Source organism: Sus scrofa, chromosome 2, assembly GCF_000003025.6.
Source record: "Sus scrofa isolate TJ Tabasco breed Duroc chromosome 2, Sscrofa11.1, whole genome shotgun sequence".
NCBI lineage: Eukaryota > Metazoa > Chordata > Mammalia > Artiodactyla > Suidae > Sus > Sus scrofa.
Genome location: NC_010444.4, coordinates 51153701 through 51179928, shown reverse-complemented (window position 1 = coordinate 51179928; position 26228 = coordinate 51153701). Strand labels below are relative to the sequence as shown.

At 48.1% G+C, this 26228-nt stretch overlaps 1 protein-coding gene across 2 annotated transcripts in view; it reads right to left on the bottom strand.

Annotated features, from left to right (window-relative positions):
* Positions 1-25951, bottom strand: part of WNT3A (Wnt family member 3A) — a 49701-nt gene extending 23750 nt beyond the window's left edge. Inside the window, exons 1-3 of one of the 2 annotated variants that reach the window (XM_021083340.1) lie at positions 25709-25779; positions 16586-16630; positions 8636-8877 (exon numbers count right to left, since the gene is read on the bottom strand). In XM_021083340.1, coding sequence (XP_020938999.1) covers positions 8636-8762 — 127 coding nt within the window. In that variant the 5' untranslated portion in view covers positions 8763-8877; positions 16586-16630; positions 25709-25779. Of the gene's footprint in view, positions 1-8635; positions 8878-16585; positions 16631-25708 lie in introns of both variants that reach the window. The other variant, XM_003123621.4, reaches the window with a different exon arrangement.

Genomic DNA, 26228 nt, shown 5'->3' with positions numbered 1-26228 from the left:
ACCTAATTAAATGTAAAAGCTTTTGCACAGCAAAGGAAACCATAAAAAGATGAAGACAACCCACAGAATGGGAGAAGATCTTTGCAAATGAAGTGATTGACAAGGGATTAATCTCCAAAAAATGAAAATATAGCATGGAGCTTTATAAACCCACCCAATCAAAAAATGGGCAGAAGATTTAAATAGACATTTCTCCAAAGAAGACAGACAGATGGCCAAAAACACATGAAAAGATGCTCAACATCACTAATAGAGGAATGCAAATAAAAACTATAATGAGGTATCATCTCACACCAGTCAGAATGGCTGTCATCAAAAAGTCTACAAACAATAAATGCTGGAGACGATGTTGATAGAAAAAAACCTTCTTACACTGTTGGTGGGAATGTAAACAGTACAACCACTATGGAGGACAGTATGCAAGTTCCTTCAAAAACTAAATACAGAACTACCACATGATTCACTCCTGGGAAAATCTACTCCATAGCCTATATGGGAAAAAAGAATAGATATATTTATATGTCTGACTGATTCACTTTGCTATACACCTGAAACTAATACATCATTGTAAGTAAACTATACTATGATAAAATTAAATTTAAAAAATTATGAAAAAAAAAAAAACAGGATGGGCTCTGAAACTGTCTCCCCAAGATCAGGAGGAAATCAGAGGCCCCTCTTCTGCTCCCTGCTATTCAACATTGTCCCAGAGGCTACAATGAGGGCAAGAAAAAAAAAAAATAAACGGTGTCCAGATTGGAGAGAATTAAAACTGTTTCTATTAGCAAATGACATGAAAATCTTAAGGAATGCATGAAATATCTATTAGAATTGATAAACCTGCAGAAAGATTATAAAGTATGAGATCAATATTTGAAAATCAGTTGTATTGCTGTACACCAGCAATGAACAATGCAAAAATGAGATGAAAAGTCCATTTATAATAGCATCGAAAGAAAAAATGCTTAGAAATAAATCTAACAAAAGAAATATAAGATTTGGGTAGTTCCCATGGTGGCGCAGCAGAAACAAATCCGACTAGGATCCATGAGGTTTCAGGTTCAATCCCTGGCCTCACTCAGTGGGTTAAGGATCTGGCATTGTCATTAGCTGTGGTGTAGGTCACAGACATGGCTCAGATCTGGTGTTGCTGTGGCTGTGGTGTAGGCCGGCAGCTGCAGCTCCAATTAGACCCCTAGCCTTGGAATGTCTATGTGCTGCAGGTGCGGCCCTAAAAAAAGAAAAAAAATATAATTTGTACACTAAAAACTGCAAAATATCATGAGTTCCTTTGTGGTGCAGTGGGTTAAAGATCCAGCATTGTCACTGCAGTGGCTCAGGTCACTGCAGTTGCATGTTTTTGATTCCTGGCCCCAGGAATTTCCACATGCCTTGGGCTTAGCCAAAAGGGGAAAAAACAACAACAACAACAACAACAACAAAACCACGCAAAATGTCATTGAAAAACATTAAAGGCCTAAATAAATGGAAAGACATCATATGTTCATGGATCTGTAAACAAAATTGTTAAGATGGCAATATTCATCAAAGTGACCTGGAAATTCAACCCGATCCCTAAAAAACCAAGCTTTTCTTTTTTTTTTTTGCAGAAATTGACAAGCTGATCCTAAAGTCCATATGGAAGAATAATGGGCCCCAAATAGCTAAAACAAACTTGGAAAAGTGGAACAAAATTGGAGTACTCACATTTGTCTGTTTTAAAACTTACTGCAGGGCCACAGTAATCAAGACAGTGTGACCTGGGCAAAGGACAGATGTATGAATCAATGGGATTGGAATAGAGCCCAGAAATTAAACCCATGTTTCCTTCTCTGGCTTCCAGATTGGATCTGATCCCACCAGACACAGCCTCCTCCATTACTATAATGGCAACCTTTCCAGGTGGGAAAGGCTTCTGCCTTCTTCCTGAAACCCCTGAAATTTCTTCTTACCTGGGAAAGTGGGAACCCTAATCATGCCTATAAGGCTCTGGAGCCAGGAACCCAGATGGCAACATGACCCTGTCTGGGCCCTCCTGGGCGTGAGGCAAATGATGAACATACCTCCCTGACCCACACTACCACTGACCATGGCACAGTATGGGATTTGTGTGGGTGGCAACCACACACACACACACTCTACACATTACACACATGCATATATAAGCACTTGCACACCACACATACAAATATACATGCACATGGTGAACACACAAACTTGTGCACATGCTCACAAGTGCATGCACACACATGCACATACATGCACACATACTTGTGCACATTCACACGTCTCCACATGCTCTATTTGCCACATTACCTTGTGGCCCTAACTTCCCCCCTGCATGATAGTAACCATCCCTGAAGGAGCTGCTGTGTAATTACCCTAGCCAGTATCTCTGTAAAGTTGACTGAGTGGCAATTATTCTCCCATTTTATAGATAAGGATGCTAATGCACCAGGAAGTGAACTGAATTGCTGGTTGAGGTCACATGGCATGATTGTCTCACACCCCTTCCGGTTCTTAGAGAACACAGGCCAATCTGGAGGCCTGACCATGACCACTTGATGCTGGGGAGCCCTGACTTCTTGAACAAACACCATTAGGCCCCACCTGCCCTCAATGCAATGCTCATTTGCATTCTTAGAACCTCTGCCCATATGCATGCCAGCAGTCTCAGAACCTGGTGTTTTCCTCCCAGACAGTTCTTGTTCTTTCTTCCTCTGCATTATGGCCTCTAGTTCTGAGCAAAGCTATTTGTTTCTCCCATATAAATTGACCATGTGCTGGCAGACATACATGGACTTCACAGGGCTCATGGGGAGGCTGATGGATGTAATGGTAAAGGATTCAGGACAGTGAGGAACAAGATGTGGAGGTGGGTGATGGCGAGAGAGAGAGACAGCATGGGGGATGCTATGTGATACAGGAGACAAGGTGGCATTTAGAAGGAGACTGAGGGGAGTTCCTGTCATGGCTCAGCAGAAATGAATCTTACTAGCATCCATGAGGATACAGGTTCGACCACTGGCCGCGCTCAGTAGGTTAAGGATCTGGTATTGCCCTGAGTTGTGGTGTAGGTTGCAGACACAGCTCGGATCTGGCATTTCTGTGGCTGTGGTGTAGGCCAGCAGCTACAGCTCTGATTTGACCCCTAGCCTGGGAACCTCCATATGCCATGGGTGCGGCCCTAGAAAGAAAAAGGAAAAAAAAAGGAGCCTGAGGGAAACAGGCAAGGGAACCACACAGAAGGCATAGAAAAGATCAATGACAGGGGCTCTACAAGAACAAAGATGGAGATGGAACAGTGGTCAGTGTTTTGGAAGCAGCCAAGGAGACAGTGGGGCTAGAGAGGGGCACAGGGAAGATGGAGAGGACAAGGGGAAAAGAGGCAGCAAGGACAGAGCATTTGAGAGAATAGGGTCCAAGTGAAGGAGGGGTGTGTGTGGTTGACATGGCTCTTCTGGCCCTTGGGACATTGGGAACAGCACTGAACAGTTGCAAAAGAGCTGCTTCAATCTTGGGCATCAGGGTTGCTGGGTTTGGTGGGAAGTAGATTCAGGACTCTGAAAGTATTACTGTTGGGACTTGTGATGGAGAGGAGTCATGAGTGACCCTACTTATGGGTTGCCTTTTACAACACAAGGAAGTAGGTATGTGGGAGGGATACATGGCCTTGGCCATCCTGTTGCCAGTGCCCCTTGGGACTACAGGGCCTCCAGCATATCTTTGCTAATATTATCTTCCCTACCTCTGTCCTAGTAATCTTCTTTGGCACTTCTTTCTTCTCAGGTCTTCTCTGGCCTACTCTCCCTACTGAGAGCATGACCAACTGTGCCCTCTGTGGCCATCAAATCTCTACCAGCCCATCCTGGAGTGGATGACATGTTCCTGAAGTTGCCATACCAGTGCACACCCCATCCTTCATGCTTTTTCCCAAGGTGACCTTGGCATGCCATCAAAGGGGAGGTTGATGTCCCCTACCCTAGAATCTGAGTGGCCCTTTGTAACTGCCATGACCAACAGAATGCACCATTGCAGAGCCTTTGAGGCTGGGTCTCAAAAGATGATACAATGGGGCACCAGCAAAATGGCAGAGTAGGGGGCTTTTTGCTATTGTTGTCATTCCAGCATATTAAGGAAATCTCTGCCAAAGCACTAAACTTACTATAAGCTAAAGAAACAGAGCTTCTGGAGTCACACATGACAAAGAATATAGTCATAAAAATAATTTAGAAAAGACACTAAACAAACAAGGAACAATAGCCCATAACAACAACAATAAACTCTGAAGGGGAAGAAGAATCTAATTTCCTGAGTTACCATATTATAATATTCAAAAGGTATATATTTCAACAAAAAATACTAGGCATGCAAAGAAATGAGAATATGGCTCATTCACAGGAAAAAGAAAATTAAATTAACAGAAACTATCTCTGAGAAAGCATAAATATTGGACATATTAGACAAAGACTAAATCAACTGTCTTAAATGTTCTCAGAGAGATAAGAAACCAGGATAGCAATGGCTCAGCAAAGAGAGAATATCAATAAAGGGGTAGAAATTATAAACAGCATCCAAATAAAAATTGTGGAGCTGAAAAGTACAATAACTGAAACAAAATATTCACTAGACGTTTTCAATAGCAGAGTGGAGCAGAGAGAAGAAAGAATCAGGAAAACTGAAGAGAATTCAATTGAAATTACATGCCGCAGGAACAGCCCTAGAAAAGGCAAAAAGGCAAAACCAAAAAACAGTATGAGGCACAGAAATAAAAAAGAATGAAGAAAAATGAATAGATCTGTGGGACATCATCAAATATTGCAACAAACACATTGTGGGAGTCCCAGAAGGAGAAAATAGAGAGGAAGGAGCTGAAAGAATATATTTAAAGAAATAATGGCTCAAAAGGTCAAATTTAATTTAATTAAAAAAAAACCTTGAAGATTCAAGATATTCACTAGAAGCTCAATAAACTTTAAATGGGATAAACACAAAGAGATCCACACTGAGACATTTTAATCAAACAATGAAAATATACAGAGAGAATCTTATAAGCAGAAAGATGTGATGTATAAAGGATCTTCAATAAGGCTAACAGCCAATTTCTCATTGGAAACCAATGAGGCCAGAAGGCAATTGGATGACATATTTAAAAAGCTGAAAGAAAAATGCTGTCAACCAAGAATTCTACATCTGGATAAACTATCTCAAAAATGAAGGACTAACCTAGATGAAATGAATAAACATACAAACTATCAAAACTGACTCAAGAAGAAATAGAAAATCTGAATAGACCTATAACAAGTAAAGAGATTGAGTTAGAAATTAAAAATCTCCCAATAAAGAAAAACTTCACTGGTTAGTTGTACCAAACATTTAAGGAGGAGTCAACACCCATCGTTCTTCAACTCTTATAAAAAAAATGGAAGAGGAGGAAATCCTTCCTACCTCATTCTATAAGATCAACATTATCTGATACCAAAACCATATAAAGGCATTACAAGAAAAGAAACTACAGATCCAATACCCTATTATGAATATTGATGCAAAAGTTCTCAACAAAATATTTTCAAACTAAATCCTCCAGCATATTAAAAGGATTATATGCCAATACTGAGGGGAATTTATCCCAAGAATGCAAAGATGGTTCAGTGTAAGAAAATTAGCCAATAATGTTATTCCATATTAACAGAATGAAGGCAAAATCATGTGATCATCTTATTTGATGCAAAGAGAGCATTTGATATAATCTAATACCTGTTTCATGATACAAACTCTCAACTGAACAGGAATAGAAGGGAGTTTCCTCAACCTGATAAAGGGCAGTTACAAAAACCCCACAAGTAACATCATATATTCCATGGTGAAAGACTGAAAGGTTTCTGCCTAAGATCAGGAAGAATACATGGGTACCTACTCTCACCACTCCTATTCAACATAGTACTGGAAGCCAGAGCAATTAGGCAAGAAAAAGAAATAACAGGTATCCAAATTGGAAAGGAAGAAGCAAAAATGTTTCTGTTCATAGAGGACATAATCTCATACATAAGAAATCCTAAAGAATGAACAAAAACTCTCAGAGCCATTGAAAAAATTAAGCAAAGCTGCATGATACAGGATTAAAATGCAAAAGTAAATTGTACTTCTATACATAATCAGTTAACAATCCAAAAAGGAAATTAATAAAACAATTTCATTTATAACAGCATAAAAAGAATAAAGTACTTAGGAATGCATCAATCAAAGATGTATAAGACTTGCCCACTAAAAACTACAAAACACTGCTGAAAAAAATTAAGGAAGACCTAAATAAATGGAAGCTATCTCATGTTCATAAATTCGTTCATTAATACTGTTAGGATGGCAATATTTTCCAAACTAATCTATAGATTCAGTGCCATTTCCATCAAAATCTCATCAGCCTTTTTTGCAGAAATGTAAAAAGTTATTCTAAAATTTATATGTAATTGCAAGGAAGCCCTCCAAAAAACCCAAGACAATCTTGTAAAAGAAATATAAAGCTGGAGAACTTATACTTCACAACTTTAAAATATACTACGAAACTATAGAAATCAAAATGCTGCAGTATTGGGAGAAGGATAGCATATAGACCAATGGAATGGAACTGAAAGTCCATGGAAAAATTTTTTTTCTTTTTAGGGCTGCATGCATGGCATACGGAAGTTCCCAGGCTAGGAGTCAAATTGGAGCTATGGCTGCCAGCCTACACCACAGCCACAGCAACACAGGATCCAAGTCACATCAGCGACCCACACCACAGCTCACAGCAATGCCATATCCTTGACCCACTGAGAGAGGCCAGGGATTGAACCCATGTCCTCACGGATACTAGTTGGGTTTGTTTCTGCTGTGCCACAACAAGAACTCCTCCATGGACAATTTTTGACAAGGGTACCAAGATCATTAAATGGGGGAAAGAATAGTCTTTTCAACAGATGGTGCTGAAATAAGTGGTTTCCAATTGTAAAAGAATGAAGATAGGCCCTCACAAAATTTAACTAAAAATAGATCAAAGATCTAAATGTAACAGGTAAAACTATAAAGCTCTTAGAAGAAGACACTGATGTAAATCTTTGTAATCTTAGATTAGGTAGTACTTACTTCATTATGACACCTATATAGGTAAATTGAACGTCACCAACATTTAAAACTTCTGTGCATCAAAGAACACTGTCACAGAAGTGAAAAGACAATCTATATAAGGGGGAAAATATTTGCAAATTGTATTTCTGGTAAGTGTCTATTATCTAGAATATATAAAGAACTCTGACAACTCAACAACAAAAAGACAAACAACCCAATTAAAAACTGGGCGAAGGACTTAGACATTTCTCCAACATTCACATGGCCATTAAGCCCATGAAAAGATGCTTAACATCTTTAGCCATCAGAGATGTGCACATAAAAGTCAAAATGAGACATCATTTCGCATCCACTGGGATGGTTAAAGGAAAAGACAGAGATAACAAACATTGGTAAGGATATGGAGAAATTGGAACCCTCATGTGTTGCTATTGGGAATGTAAAGTGGTGAAGCTACTGTGCAAACCAGTTTTTATGGTTACTCATAACATAGAATTACCATATGACTGGAATATTCCACTTCTAGTAGTATATCCAAAAAAAATTGAACTGAGTATAGATACTGAAATACTTGTACAAAAATGCTCACATCAGCATTATCCACAAAAGCCAAAAGGTTGGAAATAACCCAAGTGTCCATCAACAGATGGATGGATAAACAAAATTGGTCCATCTATATTATGGAATATAATTCAGCCATAAAAAGGAATAAAGTGCTGAAACATGCTATAGCTAAATCAATCTTGAAAACATGCTGTGTGAAAGAAGCCTTTCTCCCTTTTTCTTTCTCTTTTTCTTTCTCCCCATTTGCTGGAGGGCCCAGTCACTATATTTATGGGAGCCCAGGCCACATACAAGGGCCACTTGTGGGTGTTCCCACTGACAGCAGCATTAGCCATCAAACATGTAAGAGAAACAAGGACTAGCTGCAGTGGAGAGATCAGCCTGCCTACTGGGCTGCTGAACCCTGATCTGCAGGTGTTTTGTGAAAATTTGCTCTTCACTAAAAGTTAACCAACACCCAGACTTCTTCATGTTTCTCTCCTTCCCAGAATAATCCCTTGACTCCAGGATCATGGATAATTTCAGCTGTGTGCCTTTGTGGTCCCCAACCTTCTCTCTTCCTGTGTTTTTCTTTGCTTGTTTCTGTATTTTTCTCTCCAAGACGTGCCTGAAGTCCTGCAGGAAACCTGCAATGGTTAATTTCATTCCCATGGAACTGTGCAGTTGCCTTTTGGGGAAGGGGAAGCAGAAGGAATCTCTCCATGACCCTACATTCTTCCTAAGCTCCAGAAGCACCCTCCAGAATGGATGAGCATTGGAAAGGACCCACATGGGAGATGCCTATGGTAACAAGGTCTGTGCTGGATGTGTTGTTCCTATGCCTAAGCATAGGTGAGACATGGAGGCAGAAAAGGATGGAGTGGCTTGTGTCCACCCACAGTGAGGGGGAACTGGCTTAGACCCTGCTGTACCCACAGCTCTGGGCTGCCACCTCTGCCTGGAAAGTCATGACAGGTGCCATCTGTACCTTTGTCCAGCACGGGGCCAAAGATGGCCAGGCTGTTGTTGATAGTGGTGCAATTCCACCGGCGGCCACGGAACTGGTGTTGGCACTCTTGGATGCTGATCTTGATGCCCTCTGCCACGCTGGGCATGATCTCCACATAGTTCCGGCAGAAACGCAGCTGCTTGGGTACCAGGCCTGGGATACTGGCGCAGAGGATGGGCTGTGTCCCCAGGGATGAGTACTGGGGCCCAACAGCCAGGGACCTAGGGGAGGAGGACAAGGAAGGCTGGTTAGTAGGGGAGGTGCACTGCTAGAAAGCCTGTCTCTACCCTGTACCTGAGACTTTGCACAAAGCATCATGATATGCACGTGGATTGACAGAAAATAAATCAAGGAAGTGGTGGAGGCCTGCTTTCTTCTATGCAAAACTGCAGAACCCCTCCCCCCAACACTGTTGTTGAGACAGCAGCACCCTAAAACTTTTTAGGAATACAGAGAGTAGAACTCAGGAATACAGTGTTATGCTGGGTCAGCTGAGAAGGAGCTGCTGGGTTTGCGGTAGGAGGGAGGAGGACCACTTCTGGAGCAAGGTTGAGATGGGGCACAGCGTGGCTAAATCATAAGGCTGAAAATCATACCTACCATGCCAGTCAGCTTTTGGCTATTTACCCAACAGATATAAAAGAATATGTCCACAATAAGATGTGTTCAAGAATATTCACAGGGCTGTGATCATCAGAGAAAAACTTGGAAACCACCCAAGTATGCATCCATTGAAGCATGGATGAACAGTGTTTACTCATGCAGTGGAATGCTACTTGGAAATAGAGAGGTGTGGACTGCTGATGCAAGGGTAGGGATCTCCCTGGGGGAGTGCTGAGGAGAAGCATGACACAGTGTGCGTAACCACAATTCCTCTGAGACCCAGGCCAGGTACAGAGTGGATGGGGACAGAAATCAGGGCAGTTGTTTCCTCATTCATACAAGAAGATCAGCTTGACCAGAAGGTGGCATGAGACAATGTTTCTCAGGATTCACTTTGCAAAATGGCTCCCATTTGCCAAGGTGCCTATGCAATTTAAATTAAGCAAAATGACAAAATATGAAAGAAAAAGTCAGTTCCTTGGTCATACCAGTTACACATGGCCTGTGGGTACCATGTTGGATGGTTAGATATGGGACATTTCAGTCTGTCCCATATAGACAGCAGAACTGTGGAAAGTTCTACTGGATCACACTGGTTCAGGGTGATGGAGGTGTTGGTTACCCACGTATTTAATGTGTTGAAATGGATTGAATTGTGGTCATTTGACTATAAGTGATTACATCTCAACTTAAGAGGAAGAACCACCAGGTCTTCTGTGGGGCAGAGGGGAATGAGCTTTTCCAATCCCATGGTGACCTGTTGTTACATTGTCCTGCCGCTGGTCTATGTGTCTGTCTCTGTGGTGGGCTTTTGGGCTCTGCTCAATCCCTTTGTGTCTCAGTTCTTCCTTCATCCCTCCGTGGATACTCCTCATGAATGACTGTGTGGCTGCTGCTGCTTTTCAGGGCCAGCTGTGGAAGCTTGCCTCCCATCACCCATCGATATTACAAAGGCTCTTTGGGGTTTTTGGGAAGGGACTGTGAAGACCCTCAGGGTGGTAGGAGAAGACCAAGGCATGAGAGGCCCTGTGGAGCCAGGGGGACCACTGTGGGGGTGGGGTGACTCCAGGGAAACAGCATCCCGTGGCTTCTTTTTGGTCCCTAGGGATTTGCTGACCCTCTTGGAACAGAGAAGTGTAGATGCTGCCCACGTTCCCTTAGACCTTTGGCCTCATGCACGCTCTCCTCTTCCTCAGGGAGCCCCGTCTTCCTCCTTCCTCTGGGCTGTCTGGTGTGGTGTGTCCCAGGCCTAGAGTGGGACACTTCAGAGTGGTCCTTCTGCCTGGCAGGATAGTCTCTGCTTATCTGGTAGCTTGCTCTGGTGGGATCCAGGTGGAAATGTCTGTTTCCCCTTTCTTTGTTTGGTGGGGAGACCAACACACTGGCAGCTTTGTAAATGTTTCAACTGGACCCCCAGAGTTTCTTTTGTTTGGCTCTTCCTCTTCCCTGGGAAGGCTAAGCACCCCTGAGAATGTGGGACAAAGATTTCTGTGTCCCTCGGTAAGCCACATTCCTGCATTATGATGCTGACTTTTAGTAAGTCCTACTCTGAGTCTAACTCAGTTCCATCCAGCTGTGGTGAGAACAATAGGAAACAGGAACCATTGTCTCTCAGAGAAATAAACCTACCCTCTGGAAATACAAATCAGATCCTAACATCTTTCCCTGTTCATCTCCAAAATCTTCAAAGGCTGCCTAGCCTGGAGACAAAAACCCAAGCCTTTCAGCACCTGGAGATGCCTTATTGGACAACCCAGGGAGAACATTTCTTCATTGCACAGTCCTGCTAGAATCTGGATCTGTCTAGCTTATCCTCTCACCCCCTGCAGGCCTCCTGCTCCTGCCACAAGAGCCTCCCCACACACTTCCTCTGTCTCCACCCATCTATCAGCCCATGTAGGGCTTTGTCCCACACATCTCCACAGCCGCACAGAGTGCCCTCTCTCCCCCTGTAATACCCCTGGCCTCCTGTGTGATGGTCACCCTCTCCGCCTCCCCTCTGAAGCATATATGTAGTTCTGTATTTAGTTAGCTGGCTGGGAAGAGGGCAAATACTCCTTGAAGTTCTGAGCATATGGTTTCCCACTCTCATCTCATGCCCTCCTGCCCACCATTTCTGGGCATACTGTGCAGTCTTTGTTGTCTGTTTGCTCTCTTTTCCTAATCAAGTATATCTCTCAAGAGTTAAAAGTCTTTCTGGGAGTGACGATGGCACCTTGCAGTTAGGTGTTCAAGTGAAGCTAAGCCTCCTTTTCATGGTTGGCCATCCCTAGAGTCCCCATTCCTAGGAAAGGCCCAAAGCTTCCAGACCAGATTCCTGGCCTCCTAGACCCCTCCCAAGTCCATGCCCCAATATCTGACCCCACCTCCCTGGGCACACTCCCCATCATATCTGTCCTCTGCTTGAACGCCTTGATGAGCCAAAAACCAGCCATGACCTCATGTCAGATCTCATAGATGCCTCCATGCCCCTACTTGAGTCTGTATTTACAGAAGGGCATGCAGCTGAGGGGCCGGTTCATTCCCTTGCTTGTTCCTTCACTACCTGCAGAGACTGTTGAGTGCTGGGTACCTGTCCAGGCCTGACCCTCTCTAGCTTTCTCCCACATCCACCTTACAGTCTGGGACCCTGAAGTTTTCAGAAAAGTTAGCCCTCTGCTTTCACCCAGCTGTGAGGTTCTTCCTCTCTAAGAAGTATTCTGTCATTTGGGCCTTCCCCTCCTGCATCCTGTCCTGTATAAACAGCTCTGTGCTAACCTAAGTGCTTAGCTTCCTGATGGACCAGCACAGGCTGAGTAGATGGATGGGAGAATGGGAGGGAAGGTGACACTTGGACTGAGAGATGGTGTGCAGGCCAAAGTCAGCAGTCTCTGCTCTTGGGGAACACCCAGAGGCAGGGTGGGGCCTTCAGTGTGGAGAAGATCTGCCAGCTCTGCCCTTTCCAGGCTGAGGTCCAGATGTCCAGGACACAGGTGGTAGGGGGTATCCAGGGAGGTAGGCTGTGTCTAACCTGTGTGTGCCCCCTGCCACTCTCAGCCCAAAGTTTCATGGAGAAACTTCCACTTGTAAAACAGATGAAGAAACTCCCCTGGACCCCAATTCTCCTTCAGAACATTGTCACATTCACATCCTATCCAATCCATTTCAGCAATTCTATATGTCTGTACCTCCTCTCACCCTATCCTGTCCCCAGTGGCCACTCTGCCTATATTGATGCATGTGCTGATGTGGATGACTTCACCTGCCCTGGCTGGGGTCAGCTATCTGTTTCCACCATGTGGTACCTCTCACAGTGACCCCAAATGTACCCACCTCCCACCCTTGCCTGACATCATACCCTTACATCATTTGGCACTAGCAGGATGTGACCTGGAACTGGCAGCATGAGAGTTTGGGAAGACACCCTCTGTAATGAGTGGAGGGACTCGTGGGGAGGGGGCCTGAGAATTATAGCCAGGTGGTCTCGTGAAGGCAGCAGCTGGAACACAGGGCAGGAGCTGGGCTTGGAGAGAAGCAGGACTGTAGTTAAGGTCCTTCAGCAGCTTCTATGGTACCTCCCATAGCTCGGAGTCAATCTCTTACCTCCCTTGGGCTGGTCTGGCTGGTCATTCGCCAGGTTCCTTTTGCCTCAGGCCAAAAAATGGCTGCAGTGGCGAGTCCTGGAGGCCTCAGTGTGTGCCAGGCCAGAGAGGTGGCTATGATGGTCAGGCTGGTGGCTATTAATCTATATACCTTGGAGAACATAGGAGCCCTAGCAGAAGTGCCTGAGAGGCTGGCAGGTGAGGTGAAGCTGAGACCGACTGTCCTAGGTTGCCTGGGACTGAGCAGACTTCCATTTGTAAGCAGGGATAAGCTGTCACTCCTGGTGAGGCTGCTCTGATAGTCTCTGGCTCCGCTATTCCACGAGCCAGGATGTTTCACATTCACTTATTCCACTTATCCCATATAGATGGGATGTGATTTGCAAAAATAAATAAATAAATAAATAAAAAATAAATAAAATAAAAAGCTGAACTCTAGTTAATGATGAGCCCACCAAAGTGTTCAGGGGAGAGTGTACTGAGGGTGTATACAAACATGAGATGAATAATTGGTGGACAGAAGGGATGGTTAGGGATGAGATAAACATGAGTTGATTTTCTCTGTCCAAGTGCTGGATTTTTTCTGGATGTTTGAACATTTCCTAAGGGAACATTAGGGAAAGGTTTGACCTTCATAGCTCTGGTCTTGGAATCTTTTCTGGGGGGATGCTGAGTCCTGAGGTTCATGGAGTTCCCTCCTCTTCTGTTGCTAGAAGCCTTGCTCAAACTGGAGAAGGGCAAAGAGGTCCATCAGAAAGAAAATCCTCTCAGCTGATTTATTTTTATGGGATGAATGTACTTGGAGACTCAGAACAAGTGGGAAAAGAAGAGGCCACTTAATTCAGACAGAAAAACAGGATTTAGTCTCTCTTTGTCCTCACCAGTCCCATCTCTACCAGATGCCAGAGGCCAAGATTCATTCTGTATGGGGGTTGAGGTGCTCTTCCCTAGAACCCCATAGACTTCCACAGAAAGCATAAAACCTGCACCAACCTTGGCCCCTCCCCACCTCCTTTCATGTAGCCAGGCCACAGCACCAGGGAAAGTAGAGTGGGATTCCCAAGTTCACAGCTTCTCCACAGGCTTCAAGGGAGGCTGCTGAGTCAGCTCCCCCACCCCTGCCTCCTTTTGGCCCTCCTCCCAGTCAGGTCCCAGATCACCACCTCCCCAAGCAAGGCTGGAGTACCAGTGGCCAGTTTAGATGCTACTCCAGCTATTCCAGCCTCCACTAAGCTTGACTGGATCCCTCTCCCACTCCTTCTGGCTGGAATAGCTGGACTCTGGGCCCCAGGCCCCAGGGTCAACCATGTACAATCCTGTCTAAAGGTCTTGCCAGGAACCAGTGGCAGATTAGTGGGAGAGGGGTGCTGTAAACTGAAAAGTGCTGCAACTGTAGGACATATCACCTTAGTGCTCTATGCCTCCCCAAGTTCTCAGAGCACGTAAAATGCAATACACCAAATGCAACCTGGGCTCTGGTGTCAGATCTTGGAACAGAGGAAGGATGTCCATGGAGAGACTGATGAAGTCAGTCTGTGTTTGGCTGATGGCAGTGCACTAGTGTGATCTCTCATCCTGATAAGTGAGCTAGTTATGTTAGATGCAAGTGCCAGGGAAGTGGGTTGGGGCTGCAGAAACTCTCTGTAGTACAGTCAGGTTATCATCCCAGACCAAGTGTAGAAGAAAGAAACAGTTACAAGGAAACAAGCAGACTGATAAAAAGTTACAATAGGGAACAAGCTTGTGGTTCTGAACTGTGTTTTAGGTTATTTTTTATTTTTATTTTGTCTTGGCTGCAGGTACAGCATGTGGAAGTTCCCTGGCCAGAGTTTGATCTCTTGCAGCAGTTGTGACTGTGCCACAGCTGCCACAATACTGGATCTTTTAACCTGCTGCACCACAGGAGAACTTCTTGCGTGTTTCTTTATTGAGCCTACAAGGTGGGCTGAGAGCACAATGGTATTTTGTAATCTCTGCACCAACTGTCACCTGAGATAAAAGTATCTGCTTTCTCCTGGCGATAGGATCTCAGAAACTGTGAATTCTGCTGCAGTTCGTCGCCTCTATTCATAACTGAAGGTGAGTTCAACTGCAGTTAGTCTTGGGTACAAATAAAGATGTCATTTCCTTGTCCCAGGGGACTGGCATGTAGAGGGAGAGGGCTTGGGAGCATTTGTGAGGGGACACGTGATTTGAGGGGGGGCACAGAGGGCGGTTGTGCATACTTGGAAGGAGGTAGCTGCTCTCCTGTGCTCCAACCCACCACACCCAGATTCTGACATGGCCCCAAGAGTCCCCACCCTTCCATCTGAGACTGTGAACACAGACAGATCACACTAGCTATATCTATAGGACCTGTAGTGAGCAGTAGACATAAATCAGGGCCATCAACCTGAGTTAATCTAAGCACATGTTAATCTAAGCACAAAGCAGAGACTCCAGGTAGTAGCAGAAGACAGAGATAGCATCTGAGGTTGTTGCTAGTCTTGAAATGAAGGGGCCTAATTCCAGGACCAGAAAGTGGTCTTGAGGAGCTAAGAACCACCCTGGCAGACAGCACAAATACACGAGAACTGCAAGGACCAGAATTTGACAATTGGGTGAGGGTGGGAGCATATTCTTCCCTAGATTGGCCAACACTTAGGTTTTGGCCTCTAGAAACCCTGATCAGGGAAACCAGACTTCCAACCTGCACAGCTGTGAACTAAAGTACAGGTGCTGTTTGAAGCCATAAGTCTCATCATTTGTCACTGGGTGTAGACTAAATATAACCCATCTCTCTCTTCTGTCCATGCTGGCTCTTTCCACTCCAATTTGCTCAATATGGAAGGAACAGAACCTCACAGGATGGTGGTCCCTCCATGTATAGTCCAAGGGTCTGAGCCACTGACACCTTCAAGGGCTGTCATGAGGCCTTTAGACAGCTCTTCCCTTCCCTCCCCCTCCTCTGCCTGTATCCTCAGGACCACCCCTCCCCTTGTACCAGTGCCTTGCTCTTAGAGGTTGGTTACTCCTTCCTTCCAAGTCCCTGGCATCACTTCTGCCTCCATCTGCCATTAGCCACCACCTAGCTGCTTATCTGGCCCACCTGCCCCATCACCATTGCCCATGTGGCTTTGTGCCCAGGTAATGGTGATGAGTCTCTTCAAACTATACAACCTCAAGAAACACCTTGGACTCAGAAGCTGGGGCTAGAGGAAGAAACCAGACTAACATCAACAAGTTAACATGGCAGGAAGGGGTTTTGGCATCCCACTTTCCAACATGATGCTCTTAAAATGCATTAAGTACAAGCACATAAAAGGTAATATTTATGGGAGTTTTCTGGTGGCCTAGCAGTTAAGGACTCAGTGTTGTCACTGCTGTGGCTCAGGTTTGATCTGAGCCTGGGAACTTCTGCATGTCATGGGCAAAACAACAATAAGAACAACAACAACAACAACAAAATGATAACATTTATGAGTAATTATCTTGGTCAGTGTGGGCCACAACAACAAAGAGCACATATTGGGTGGCTGAAACAAAATACATTCATTTCTACAGTCTTAGAGGCTGGAAGTCTGAGATGAGGGTGCTGGCATGGTGAGGTTCTGGTTATGGGTTCGTGGTTCACATGTAGCTACCTTCTTGCTGTGTCCTCGCATGGCAGACAGAGAGCTCTAAGGTCTCTTCCTTTTATTTTAAGGACACTCTTCCCATCATGCGGGCTCTACCCTCATGACCTCATCTAACCCTAATCACCTACCTCCTAACATCATTACATTGGTGGTCAGCGCTTCAACACATAAACCTGGAGGAACATAAAGAAGAAATCCATGACAGAGAGTAAGATAAACATCTTATTAATAAACAAAACCCATATAGCCACCTCTAAATCCAAAGACACAGAACACTACAGGTCTCCTGGGTTCAATATGACCCTGTTTTCATCACAGAACTGTCATTGAGGCGTGATGTGTGTGCTGACCCATTTGTCCCCTTGATTTCTTCAGCCAACATACCAGGTGACTGGGTAAGAGCTGGGTCCTCTTAGGGTGGTCCCTGGGCCAGCAGCATGTGCACCACAGAACCTTGGAAGTAACTTAACTTACCTTTCAAGTAACTTAACTCGCACCACATAAATGCAAGTTTCCAGGCAGTGTGCCCCCTCACCCAGACCTGCTAAGTCAGAAACTCGGGGCTAGTGCACTGTTTTGACAGGCCCTGAGGGGGTTCTCATGCTGGTGTTTGACATTCTGGGATCACTGAAAGAAAGTCCAGCTTCAATTCCTGGGACTTGGAGTCCAGAGAACCTCCTGAGGCTTCAAGTCCAAACCTTTTGGTCTGGCAGTCAGGGTTTTCCTTTGGTTTCCTACCCCAAGACTTCCAGAAGCTTCTGGTGCTGCCCTTTGAGAACACGAGTTCTGTTGCAGAAGCAAGGGAAGGTGGGCTCGCCCAGGCTCAGGAGTGGGGCCAGGATGTGAGCCCTCACCCTCCACGACCCCTTCTGTCTCTGAGGCTGGCCACTCCCCTCCCTCCCACCCTGTGTTCTAGAGCCAGCAATGAATAAGTTTACCACGGGCTGGACCCCACATCTCTGCTCCAGAGGTGGGGAGGATCCCCAAAAAAGAGTAAGGTGGGTCAGATAAGTAGAAGATGGAAGTAGCAACTTGAAAGTTCCAGAAGCATTGTGGTTCAGATGAGTGCTGGGGGTGAAAGCCCCATCATCAGGCACCCCTCATTTACCCTAGGTCCTATCTATCTGGGTCACTGTGAGGTCCTGATCTTGCCTCAGGGACACCAGGCACTTTTACCCCTCATGGATACTGCTACCACAGGATGTTCCAGCCAATGGTGAGTGACCGCAAGGGTCAGCCAGCCCTGCCCTGATGGGCAAAATCCATGTCATATGACCCCAGGGAAAGCTGAGCAGGAGAGTGTGATGCCATCCTCTGGGGGTAGTGATCATGGGGGCCTGGGAACCACAGGGGCATGAGGGGGCCCTGCCTAGCCTGCAGGGAGAGGCTTAGAGCCCAGCTTGCCTTTACTGCCCCCATTTCCTTCACTCTGCACCTGGCCACCATGATTCACCCTATGAGGAATTTATTCCATTTCCCTTCTTGCTGCCAAACCTGAGAGTGCAGGCTGGCAACCCAGGAAGCGCTCACACCCCCACCTTCAGCTGACACCTGGCTGGGAAGCTAATATTTTAACCACTTAGCTGAATGTCACATTCAGTGTCCTGAAGGCCCCTCAAAACCAGAGTGTCCCAGACTGAATGCAGCCATTCCCCCCAGATATGGTGCTCCTTATCCCTCAGGTAAAAGACCTGAGATTTTACCCTAAATTTCACCTCTGGAGAGATCCTCCTGGCAGGGCCATTCATATAGCAGAAAAGGTCATTGGCCAGGCAAGCAGATCATAGCATGCCCACACCATAGCCCTGAGTAACTGCTATGCCATCGTGGAGAAGTTTCCACAAATGCAAAATGTTTAACCAAGACAGTAAGTCTTAAAAAGTAGAACACAGTTTATTTTGTACACTGTTTTTATGATCTTGAAAAATGTGTCAGTAAAATGAGAAGAACTTTTAGTGAGGGAAATGCCTGTATTAAATTGGTAAGATGAACTTTTTTTCCCCCCAGGTTTTTGTGGCTACTATTGCCAGTTAATTTTTCAGTAATAATTTGTTTTTCTTTTTTTGGGGGGGGGGTCATCATTTTCAACATAGAACGCAAAGGTGTGTGGTTTGCAAAGTGGCCCCTAGACTCTGGTTCCAGCCTGTGGCTTGGGCCACGTGAGCCACGCCTGCTGCCTGAAAGCACTAATGGTTTTTCTCCCTCCTCCCTCTTTTGCTCCTGTTGAGGACTGCGTTGTTGCACCATTGAAAGGCCAGGCGCCTTGCCAGACAGTCTTACTCAGGATAGAGCAGAGGCGCTGGCTGTGACACGCAGGGGAAGAAGGCTGCCCAGGACCCAGCCTGGGCCAGCTTTGGCACCCCCCGCCCCACTGCCCTGGGCTGATGGACTTCACCCAAGTGGATTTTACTGTAACTGTGTGGCGAAGCCAGAGGACAGAAGCCACTCCTTATGGACTGGGGACAAAGGCAGCACCCCTGGCCCCCCCCGCCCAGCTCCACTGGGGGTAGATCCGCAATCAGAGAGGCTAAATGCCTGTGCACCGTTACCAGGCAGGTCTTAATGGGGTGGCAGGCTCTTAGTTTTCCTGGAGTCGTAGTTTGATTTTTTTTTTTTTCTTTCCAAGAAAATTCAGCAAACATGGGGTACCTGTGCACTGTGGGCATAGCTCTGCCCTTGCTGGTGGCTGTGTGCATTGTGAAAAGAGAGTTGGGACCTCACAGCTGTTTTCAAAGAGAGAGGGGTTCTGCGGGGGCAGGGCTGCGCTAGCCCTGGAGGGCAGGATATGAGCACTAGCTCTATCATTCACTGATTTAACAGTTTCTGCCTTTCCCTCCTGGGCCTCAGTTTCCTTGTCTGTCCAAGGTGGATCACATTCTATCAGAGGCTCCTGGAAGGGAGGTAAACAATGGGCACAGCAGGTTTATTTACAACTTGTTGGAGCCAGGGCGCATTCTGCCCAGGTCATCTAGAACCATCTCTCTAGGAAGTGCTCTGTGCTCCCACCCCTGCTAGCTGTCCTCTCTTTAGAGCCTACTAAAGCTTGCTACTTCCTCCTGCTCATCCTCCTCTGTCTCAGCCATGAGGGGGCACTCCTGGAGAGCAGGGCCATATCCCTTCTATCCTTCAAGGGCACAGATCTCTTCCCAGTTCTCATCTGGGGGCCCTTATTGCCCACTCTACCTGCAGGGTCTTTGCTTAGGAGGGCTCCGATTGGTCCCATGGATCTTCCATTTGGTGATACATAAGGACTCCAGGGTACCTGTCTTATCCCAAATTACTGTCTTCTAAGGTCAGGACCAGGTTCTTGTCCTCAGACTAGAGGCCTTGAGTGTGAGGCTGGTTGCCCTGTGGGTTGATGATTGCCCAGCTTGATGGATAGGCTCTGTCTTTTCCTGGATGGAGCTGTGTAGGAGGCTCATAGGATCAAGACCACCCCCCAGCCCACCCCCCGCCAAGGGTGCTGACCTGTTCAAGGCCCTCCAGGTTCTGCTTTCTCTTTCTTACCCATTGTGGGGTCTCCAAGAAGGGCTCACACATCTCCATGATCTCGCTCTCTCCTGCCTGGAAAATCCCTCCCCAAGAGTTGGAGCACCTTCCACAATAGGAAAGGCTGTGAGGAGGGGGTCCCAAGACCTGGATCCCTGGTGTTGGGGGCCACTTCTTCCCAGGCCCTGGGGCACACAGTCCTGCCTGCAGCCCTCCCAGCACCCCCTCCTGCCCCACCGGGCCGAGCCGGGATTACTGACACATACTTTGCGCAAGTCCCAGCAGGCGGGCAGAGGCTCCCGTGCCCGCGGCCATGCATTTGCCCGCTTCCCTGGGCGGCAGCGGCACGTTTTGTTGGGGAAGGAATGTGGAAGCACCAAAGTGTGAGACACCTCCAGGGTGTCACCTGGAAAGGCTGGGAGGGAGACCGAGGCAGAGTTGCCCTGGTGCATCGTGGGAACCCAGCCCCAGAGCTGGCGGCTCTGTCAGGGGTTTTGTTAAAATAGTCAACTGGGTTCTGTCCCCAAGCATAGGCCACCAGATACAGTTTCTATTTTTCATAGGAAAGATTCCATCCATTCATTCCTTCATTTGTTTGTTCAACTAAATCTTTTCTAGCAGGCACAGGGGTCAAGCAGGGAGGAAGGAAAATGAATACCCTATGAGATTTCACAAGCTGGTGACATGGGTGCCTTCCTTTTGACAATTCTACAAAGGAAGGTATAGGTAGCACTGGGAGCAGGCAGCCTGACTGGAGTCAGAGCCTTATTCTCTGCCTCTCCATGTCACCTCACAGCATCCAGCCCAGCCTGGCAAGGAGTGAGGATTGAGAAGTAGGGCACAGCCAGGTCTGGACCAGTTGAGCAAGGCTAGGGGGTTAGTACAATGGGATTCAGGGGCTCAAGGTGGGGAGGGCATGCTGCTGTGGGAGTGGAGGGCACAGGCAAACAGGGATGGGGCCACCATTCCCTGTGCAACTAGAACCAAACTACCCCAACTGTGCCTAGTGGAGTTTAGGGGACTTACCAGGAGGACTGTTAACCACAGTGCTGACCATGGTGGGAGTAGGGGGAGAAGCTGGGCCTTATAAATCTTGGGTTCAAGGTGAAGTGTACATGGGAACCCTGGACCAGAGGCAGGCTATTCCTTCCTTCCTCAGACTCTGCTTCTACCCCTCCAGGGATGAGCAGTTCACCACCTCCCGAGAACCAGTATTGGCACTTCTCTCAGGTCTAGGAAGCCTTTCCCGTACTGAGCCAAAATCTGCCTTCTGGCCACTTGTAGCCTCTGTTCCCAGCCTTCCCTGGATTCACACAGAAGTCCAGTCCTCTTTCCCCAACAGCCTCTCCCACACTGAACAGCAGTGGGGTCTTCTCCTGACACATCCCAATAACCAGCAGGACAAGAACAAACTCTAGCATTTGGTTCAAAAATGGAAATGGCAAGTGCTGGGTGTCAAAGTGATGAGGGGTGGTGGTCCACACAGATGATCCCTGACTTGAGTATAGCAAGGGCTGCATGCTGCAGAGGACTTCAGCTTGTCAAACTACCTGGAGAACTTGGGTTTAGGGGCTTTTAAAATGTCCAATCCATTATTTAAAAACACATAAAGATGCTTCATGGAAAAAAGTACACAATACATTAAAAGAAACTACCATGATTTTCCCCAAACACCTACTTTCTATTTCTGTTCTTATTTAGTGGACAACCATTCATGATGGGCTCTGGTCTGTGGACTAGGCTGAGTATAACTGATACTTTCATGGATAGGAGGTGCATCCAGGCTGTGCTTTCCATGTCCTGTGCCACACCTGCAGGACAGTAGCAGAGCCCTTCTGGGACAGTGCAATTCCTGTCCCTGTAGACTGGAGATTTGTACTGGAGACCCATTGTAGAAAGTGTGATTTTTTACAGCCCCTCCAGAATGTACTCTTTCTCAATTGTATTTACTCACCTTCTCTCCTGCCAGAAAGAATTCTAGCAGGTTTGTGCAAATAAAACAAAATCATTTAAAAAATGACAACAAGCCCAGTGAAACACAGGGTTAACCAGTGTGGGAGAAGCTGCTGCACCTGAGCCCCAGAGTCCTGAGTGTTTAGGTGGCCAAGTCAGAGAGCTAGATGTGAGAGGTAAGTGATGCTTTTGTGCTCTGGAAGGAATGTGTGCTGTGGTGGGCTTTCAAGGGATCAAGATGATGGGTATTTGACTTGGTGGTACAAAATAAGTTTTCTGACCATACATATTTTACATATGGTCATTTATAACATTGCTCCTCAAAAAAGGATGTCCATTGGTGGTTCTGTAGAGGAACATCGTTCCCAGCATCCTGAGATCCTACAATATTGAGGGTGTTGAACTGGTGTCTGGACTTCTCTAGCTTTGAAAGTTAGCCACTACCATCACCAGCCTCAGGTTTGCAGAGAGAGAGAGAGAGAGAGAGGCAGAGACAGACACAGAGGACAGAAAGAGAGAGATAGAGACAGAGATATGGAGGAACAAAGACAGAGAGACAGAGACAGACAGGGTCAGACAGACAGACACACAGAGAGACAGAGACTAGACATGGCGTCACACTGGACCTTCCTGGGCCAGCTAAGGTGATGCCTGCCCTTGGGATCGCTCAGTGCTGGGGAGCCCTAGGTCCAGCAAGGGCTGGTGAAGGGTTGGAAGTGGGGGTTCTAACAGGGAAAGTGGGGGCAGGATCTCTGTTCAGGTAAAGGCAGGGCAGGAGCTGACCACTGCTGCTATAACTCTGGCAGCAATGTGGAGTGGAGGGTGCCAAGAACAGAGGCAGAAGATGGTGGGAATGGGGCAGTGCAGCCTGGTGGTGGAAATGGAGGGGCCTAGCCCAGTGGTGAGGGGGCAGGGGAGAAAACAGGGCCCTTGCTAGGCCATAGGGGGATTATAAAATGTCATCAGCCCAGACATGGGAAGTGAAAGGAAGGTACCCAAAGCACATCATGGAGCACTGCTGCCTACTCGGTATTGTTCTTCAGGGATTCCATATGTTCCCCTTGACCATGATCCTTGTTCTGTGTTCTGAAGACTTTTCTGATAAATCCTAATTAAACAAGAATTCATCCTGGACAAGAGGAGTGAGGAGATGAGGGCTGGTGTCTCCTTGTACATCTGCAGTACAGAGCCCTCTGGTACACTGCTGTGTCTCTGGGGTTAGGTGCCAAGGATTCTAACCTGTCACCTCTCAGATCCCTTTTCTGGATTCCCCCCACCCCCTGACGATCACACGAGGAGCCCAGAACTCATGCTCTTGGAGGTCTCCATAGCCTTCAATGTTCTGGTCTCAGGGCTGTCTCTGTGCCTCTGCTGGGACTGCCTTTGGACCTTGAGCATCTAGGGTGAAGGACACTTCCAAGAGGGTTGGCTCTTTAAATTCCCACAGGATGCAACAATACTTCCTCCTCTCCCTCTACCCTCCCACCAAGACAACACCAACTTCAAAGCCTAATTACTCCCAATTTGGGCTGTTTCCTTGTTTCTCCAGGTGAGGAAGTCCCTGTCACTTTCACTTTCATATGCAAGGTGCTAAGGGTGGTGGGGGGAAGTGATGGGAGCAGTGGCTTCATTTCAGAGAGGTTATTTTGGTGACGCAAAATACCACTTAGGGAGGCTGAGTGTGAAAGCGGTAAGTTATAGAGGGTTCCCCAAAGCCTCACTGGCGGGGGGGCGGGGGATGGCAAGAGACAGAAGGAGTCACCTGTGGGAAACTCCACCAGGTAAAGCAGGAAGATAGAAAGGCTTCTTCCCCTTGCTGTTAAACTCCATTTGTTCATCTAGGAGCCCTCCTCTTACAGGAGCCTCCATGCTTCTGTAGAGACTGCCTCTTTCCACATCTAGCTGGCCTGGAGTCAGAGGGAGGAAGAAGAGGGAACTGCTCTATCCCTAGTGAGCCCTGAGATTGTGTCCACAAGGGATACTTCTCAGGAAACAGAATCCCAGGGAAAGTAAAGTGGGGGCTCCATGGCACCATCTTCTCTCTAGGACCAAAAGGTTGCTTTGGACTCTTCAACTGGGTAGGTCACTGAGAGGGAGCGGGTGGGGAGTGGACACCCTTCCTCACTCACCTGTTGAATACCCGAGCCACCAGAGCATGTCTCAGGATCTTTTCAGATGGAACACATACTGCCCAGGTGGAAAGGGTGGCATACATGTGTCGAGGGGAGCAAGACCAGGGACCCTCAGGGCCAACAAGACAAAGATTCCACGGTGTAGGGTGCCCAGAGGCTGGTGACAGGGCTTTCTTTATAGAAGAAGCGCGGGGGCGAAGGCGCTTCCACTAGCGCCCAGGAATGCGGCGGCGGCGGGTCCTAATTAGAAGCCTGCGCGAGAGCGGGCGGCCGCGGGGCTCTCTCCGACGCGCTCCCCTAGTTCTCCCGGCGTCAGTGTCCCGGCGTCCGAAGGCACGGCAGCTGCAGCCGGTGCTCTAGAAGGCGACCCGACGCTGCCTGCGACCCCTCTCCCAGGCCCTAGTACCCGCTGGTACCACCTTCTCGCCTCGCCAGGCTACTCCTGGACCCGCGCCCTACATCTAGGGTGCCCCAGCTCCTGAACCATCTCGAAGAGAAAAATTATTATCGGATTAGTTGTACTTCGGCTTACTCAATTCTGCCCCCCTTCCCCTTGGCGTAATTATTATAATTCCAGGCAAGCCGTCGGAGAGAGTTCCTGCTGTGTGTGTGTGTGTGTGTGTGTGTGTGTGTGTGTGTGCGCGCGCGCGCGCGCGAGTCTGTGTATGTGTAGGCTTGTCTCCCATCTGGGTCTCCTCCAGCGGCACGCCCAGTCCCCTCGGCTCCCACATTCCCCCTAGTTGGGTTCGTCAAATCTTGGGCACCTCAAAGCGCCCCTCCATTCTCTCCCGGGAAGCACGGGTAGCTCTTGCCTATGGGGGCTCTGTCAACTTAGCTTCCCGGAGGGAAGGTAACCCTGACTTCCCTCCTCCTTTATGGTGGGTGCTATAGACCTTCTGGACCCTTCCTTGGGTTTATCTGCATTTCCATCGCCAGATTTAGGAGGGTCGGGAGGGAGTATGTCTTGCCTGGAGTGGAAAATGGAGCGCTCCAGCCCTCTCAGATATGGGGTCGCAGAGCCTCTCACTCGGGAGCCCTCAGACGTGATGCTTTCTCTCCCTCTTTACCTCTCCAGAAGTCCCCTCCTTACCAACGCGGTGAGGACAGCAGCGGGAAGGCGCAGAAGGGCCAGGTGCTGGCCCCAGTGCGCCCGCCACTCCCGGCCCTGTCCCCGAAGTCTTTACGTAACTGCGCTACTCCGAGCTGTTCAGTCTTGTCTCACTGACTTTGTTTTAAGGTGTGTGTGTGTGTGTGTGTGTGTGTGTGTGTGTGTGTGTGTGTGTGTAAGACATGTCTTTAGAGAAAGTCTCCGGCGGATCTCCCTCTCCCCATCTCGCCCTCCCGGCTTCTCTTAGTCTCGGGCTGCTAGAGCCTTCGTGCCATCTGTGGGTTCCCACTTTCCACCTCTCTCCAACCCTTTACTAACCCGTCCGACGCCGGGGGCCCCCCACTATGTCCGAGGGGACAATGTCTCCGGAAACCCCAACACCCGCGTCCCAAACCCAGCCCGAACAGGTCGAAAGTGGCCGCCAAGAAAAACAAACTATCCGCAGCCCGCGCGCGGAACCAGGAGGGCAGGGCAGAGAGCCGGCTCCGGGCCACAGCAGAGTCAGCCCGAGGGGACGGCGGCTGGGGGACGCACAGAAGCCGGGGAGAACGTAAGGAAGGCTCACTCACCACCAGATCGGGTAGCTGCCCAGAGCTTGCTTCAGGCCGTAGAGGAATATGAAATATCCAAGAGGGGCCATCGCCGGGCTGGAGGTCTCAGAGGGCCAGGAGTCCGCCCCGAGAGCGCGGGCGCCGGGGCAGGTGGGCCCCTGGGAGCTCGCGGGCAGCGGCGCTGGGCCCTCCTGCGGCCGCGGGGTACGCGGGTGTGCGCGGGTGCGCGGGCTCCGAGGGCGGCGCTGCGCCAGGTGGGCCGGCGGCCGGGCGGCGGGCCGGGGCCCGGGGCGGCGCGGGACGGCGGGGGCGGGGCAGCGCCGCGGGGGGCGCCCGCCAGGGCCCGGGCCGGGGCCGGGGCCGGGGCCGGGGCGGGGCGGGGCGGGGCGGGCAGGGGGCAGGCGGGGCCCTGGGAGCCAGCGCAGCGGCGGTTGAGGCGGCGGCTGCGCTGGCCCCTCCCGTGGCCGCGGGGTGCGCGGGGTATGCAGGGGTGCGCGAACTCCAAGGGCTGAGCTGTGCCAGATGAGCAGCTGGCCTG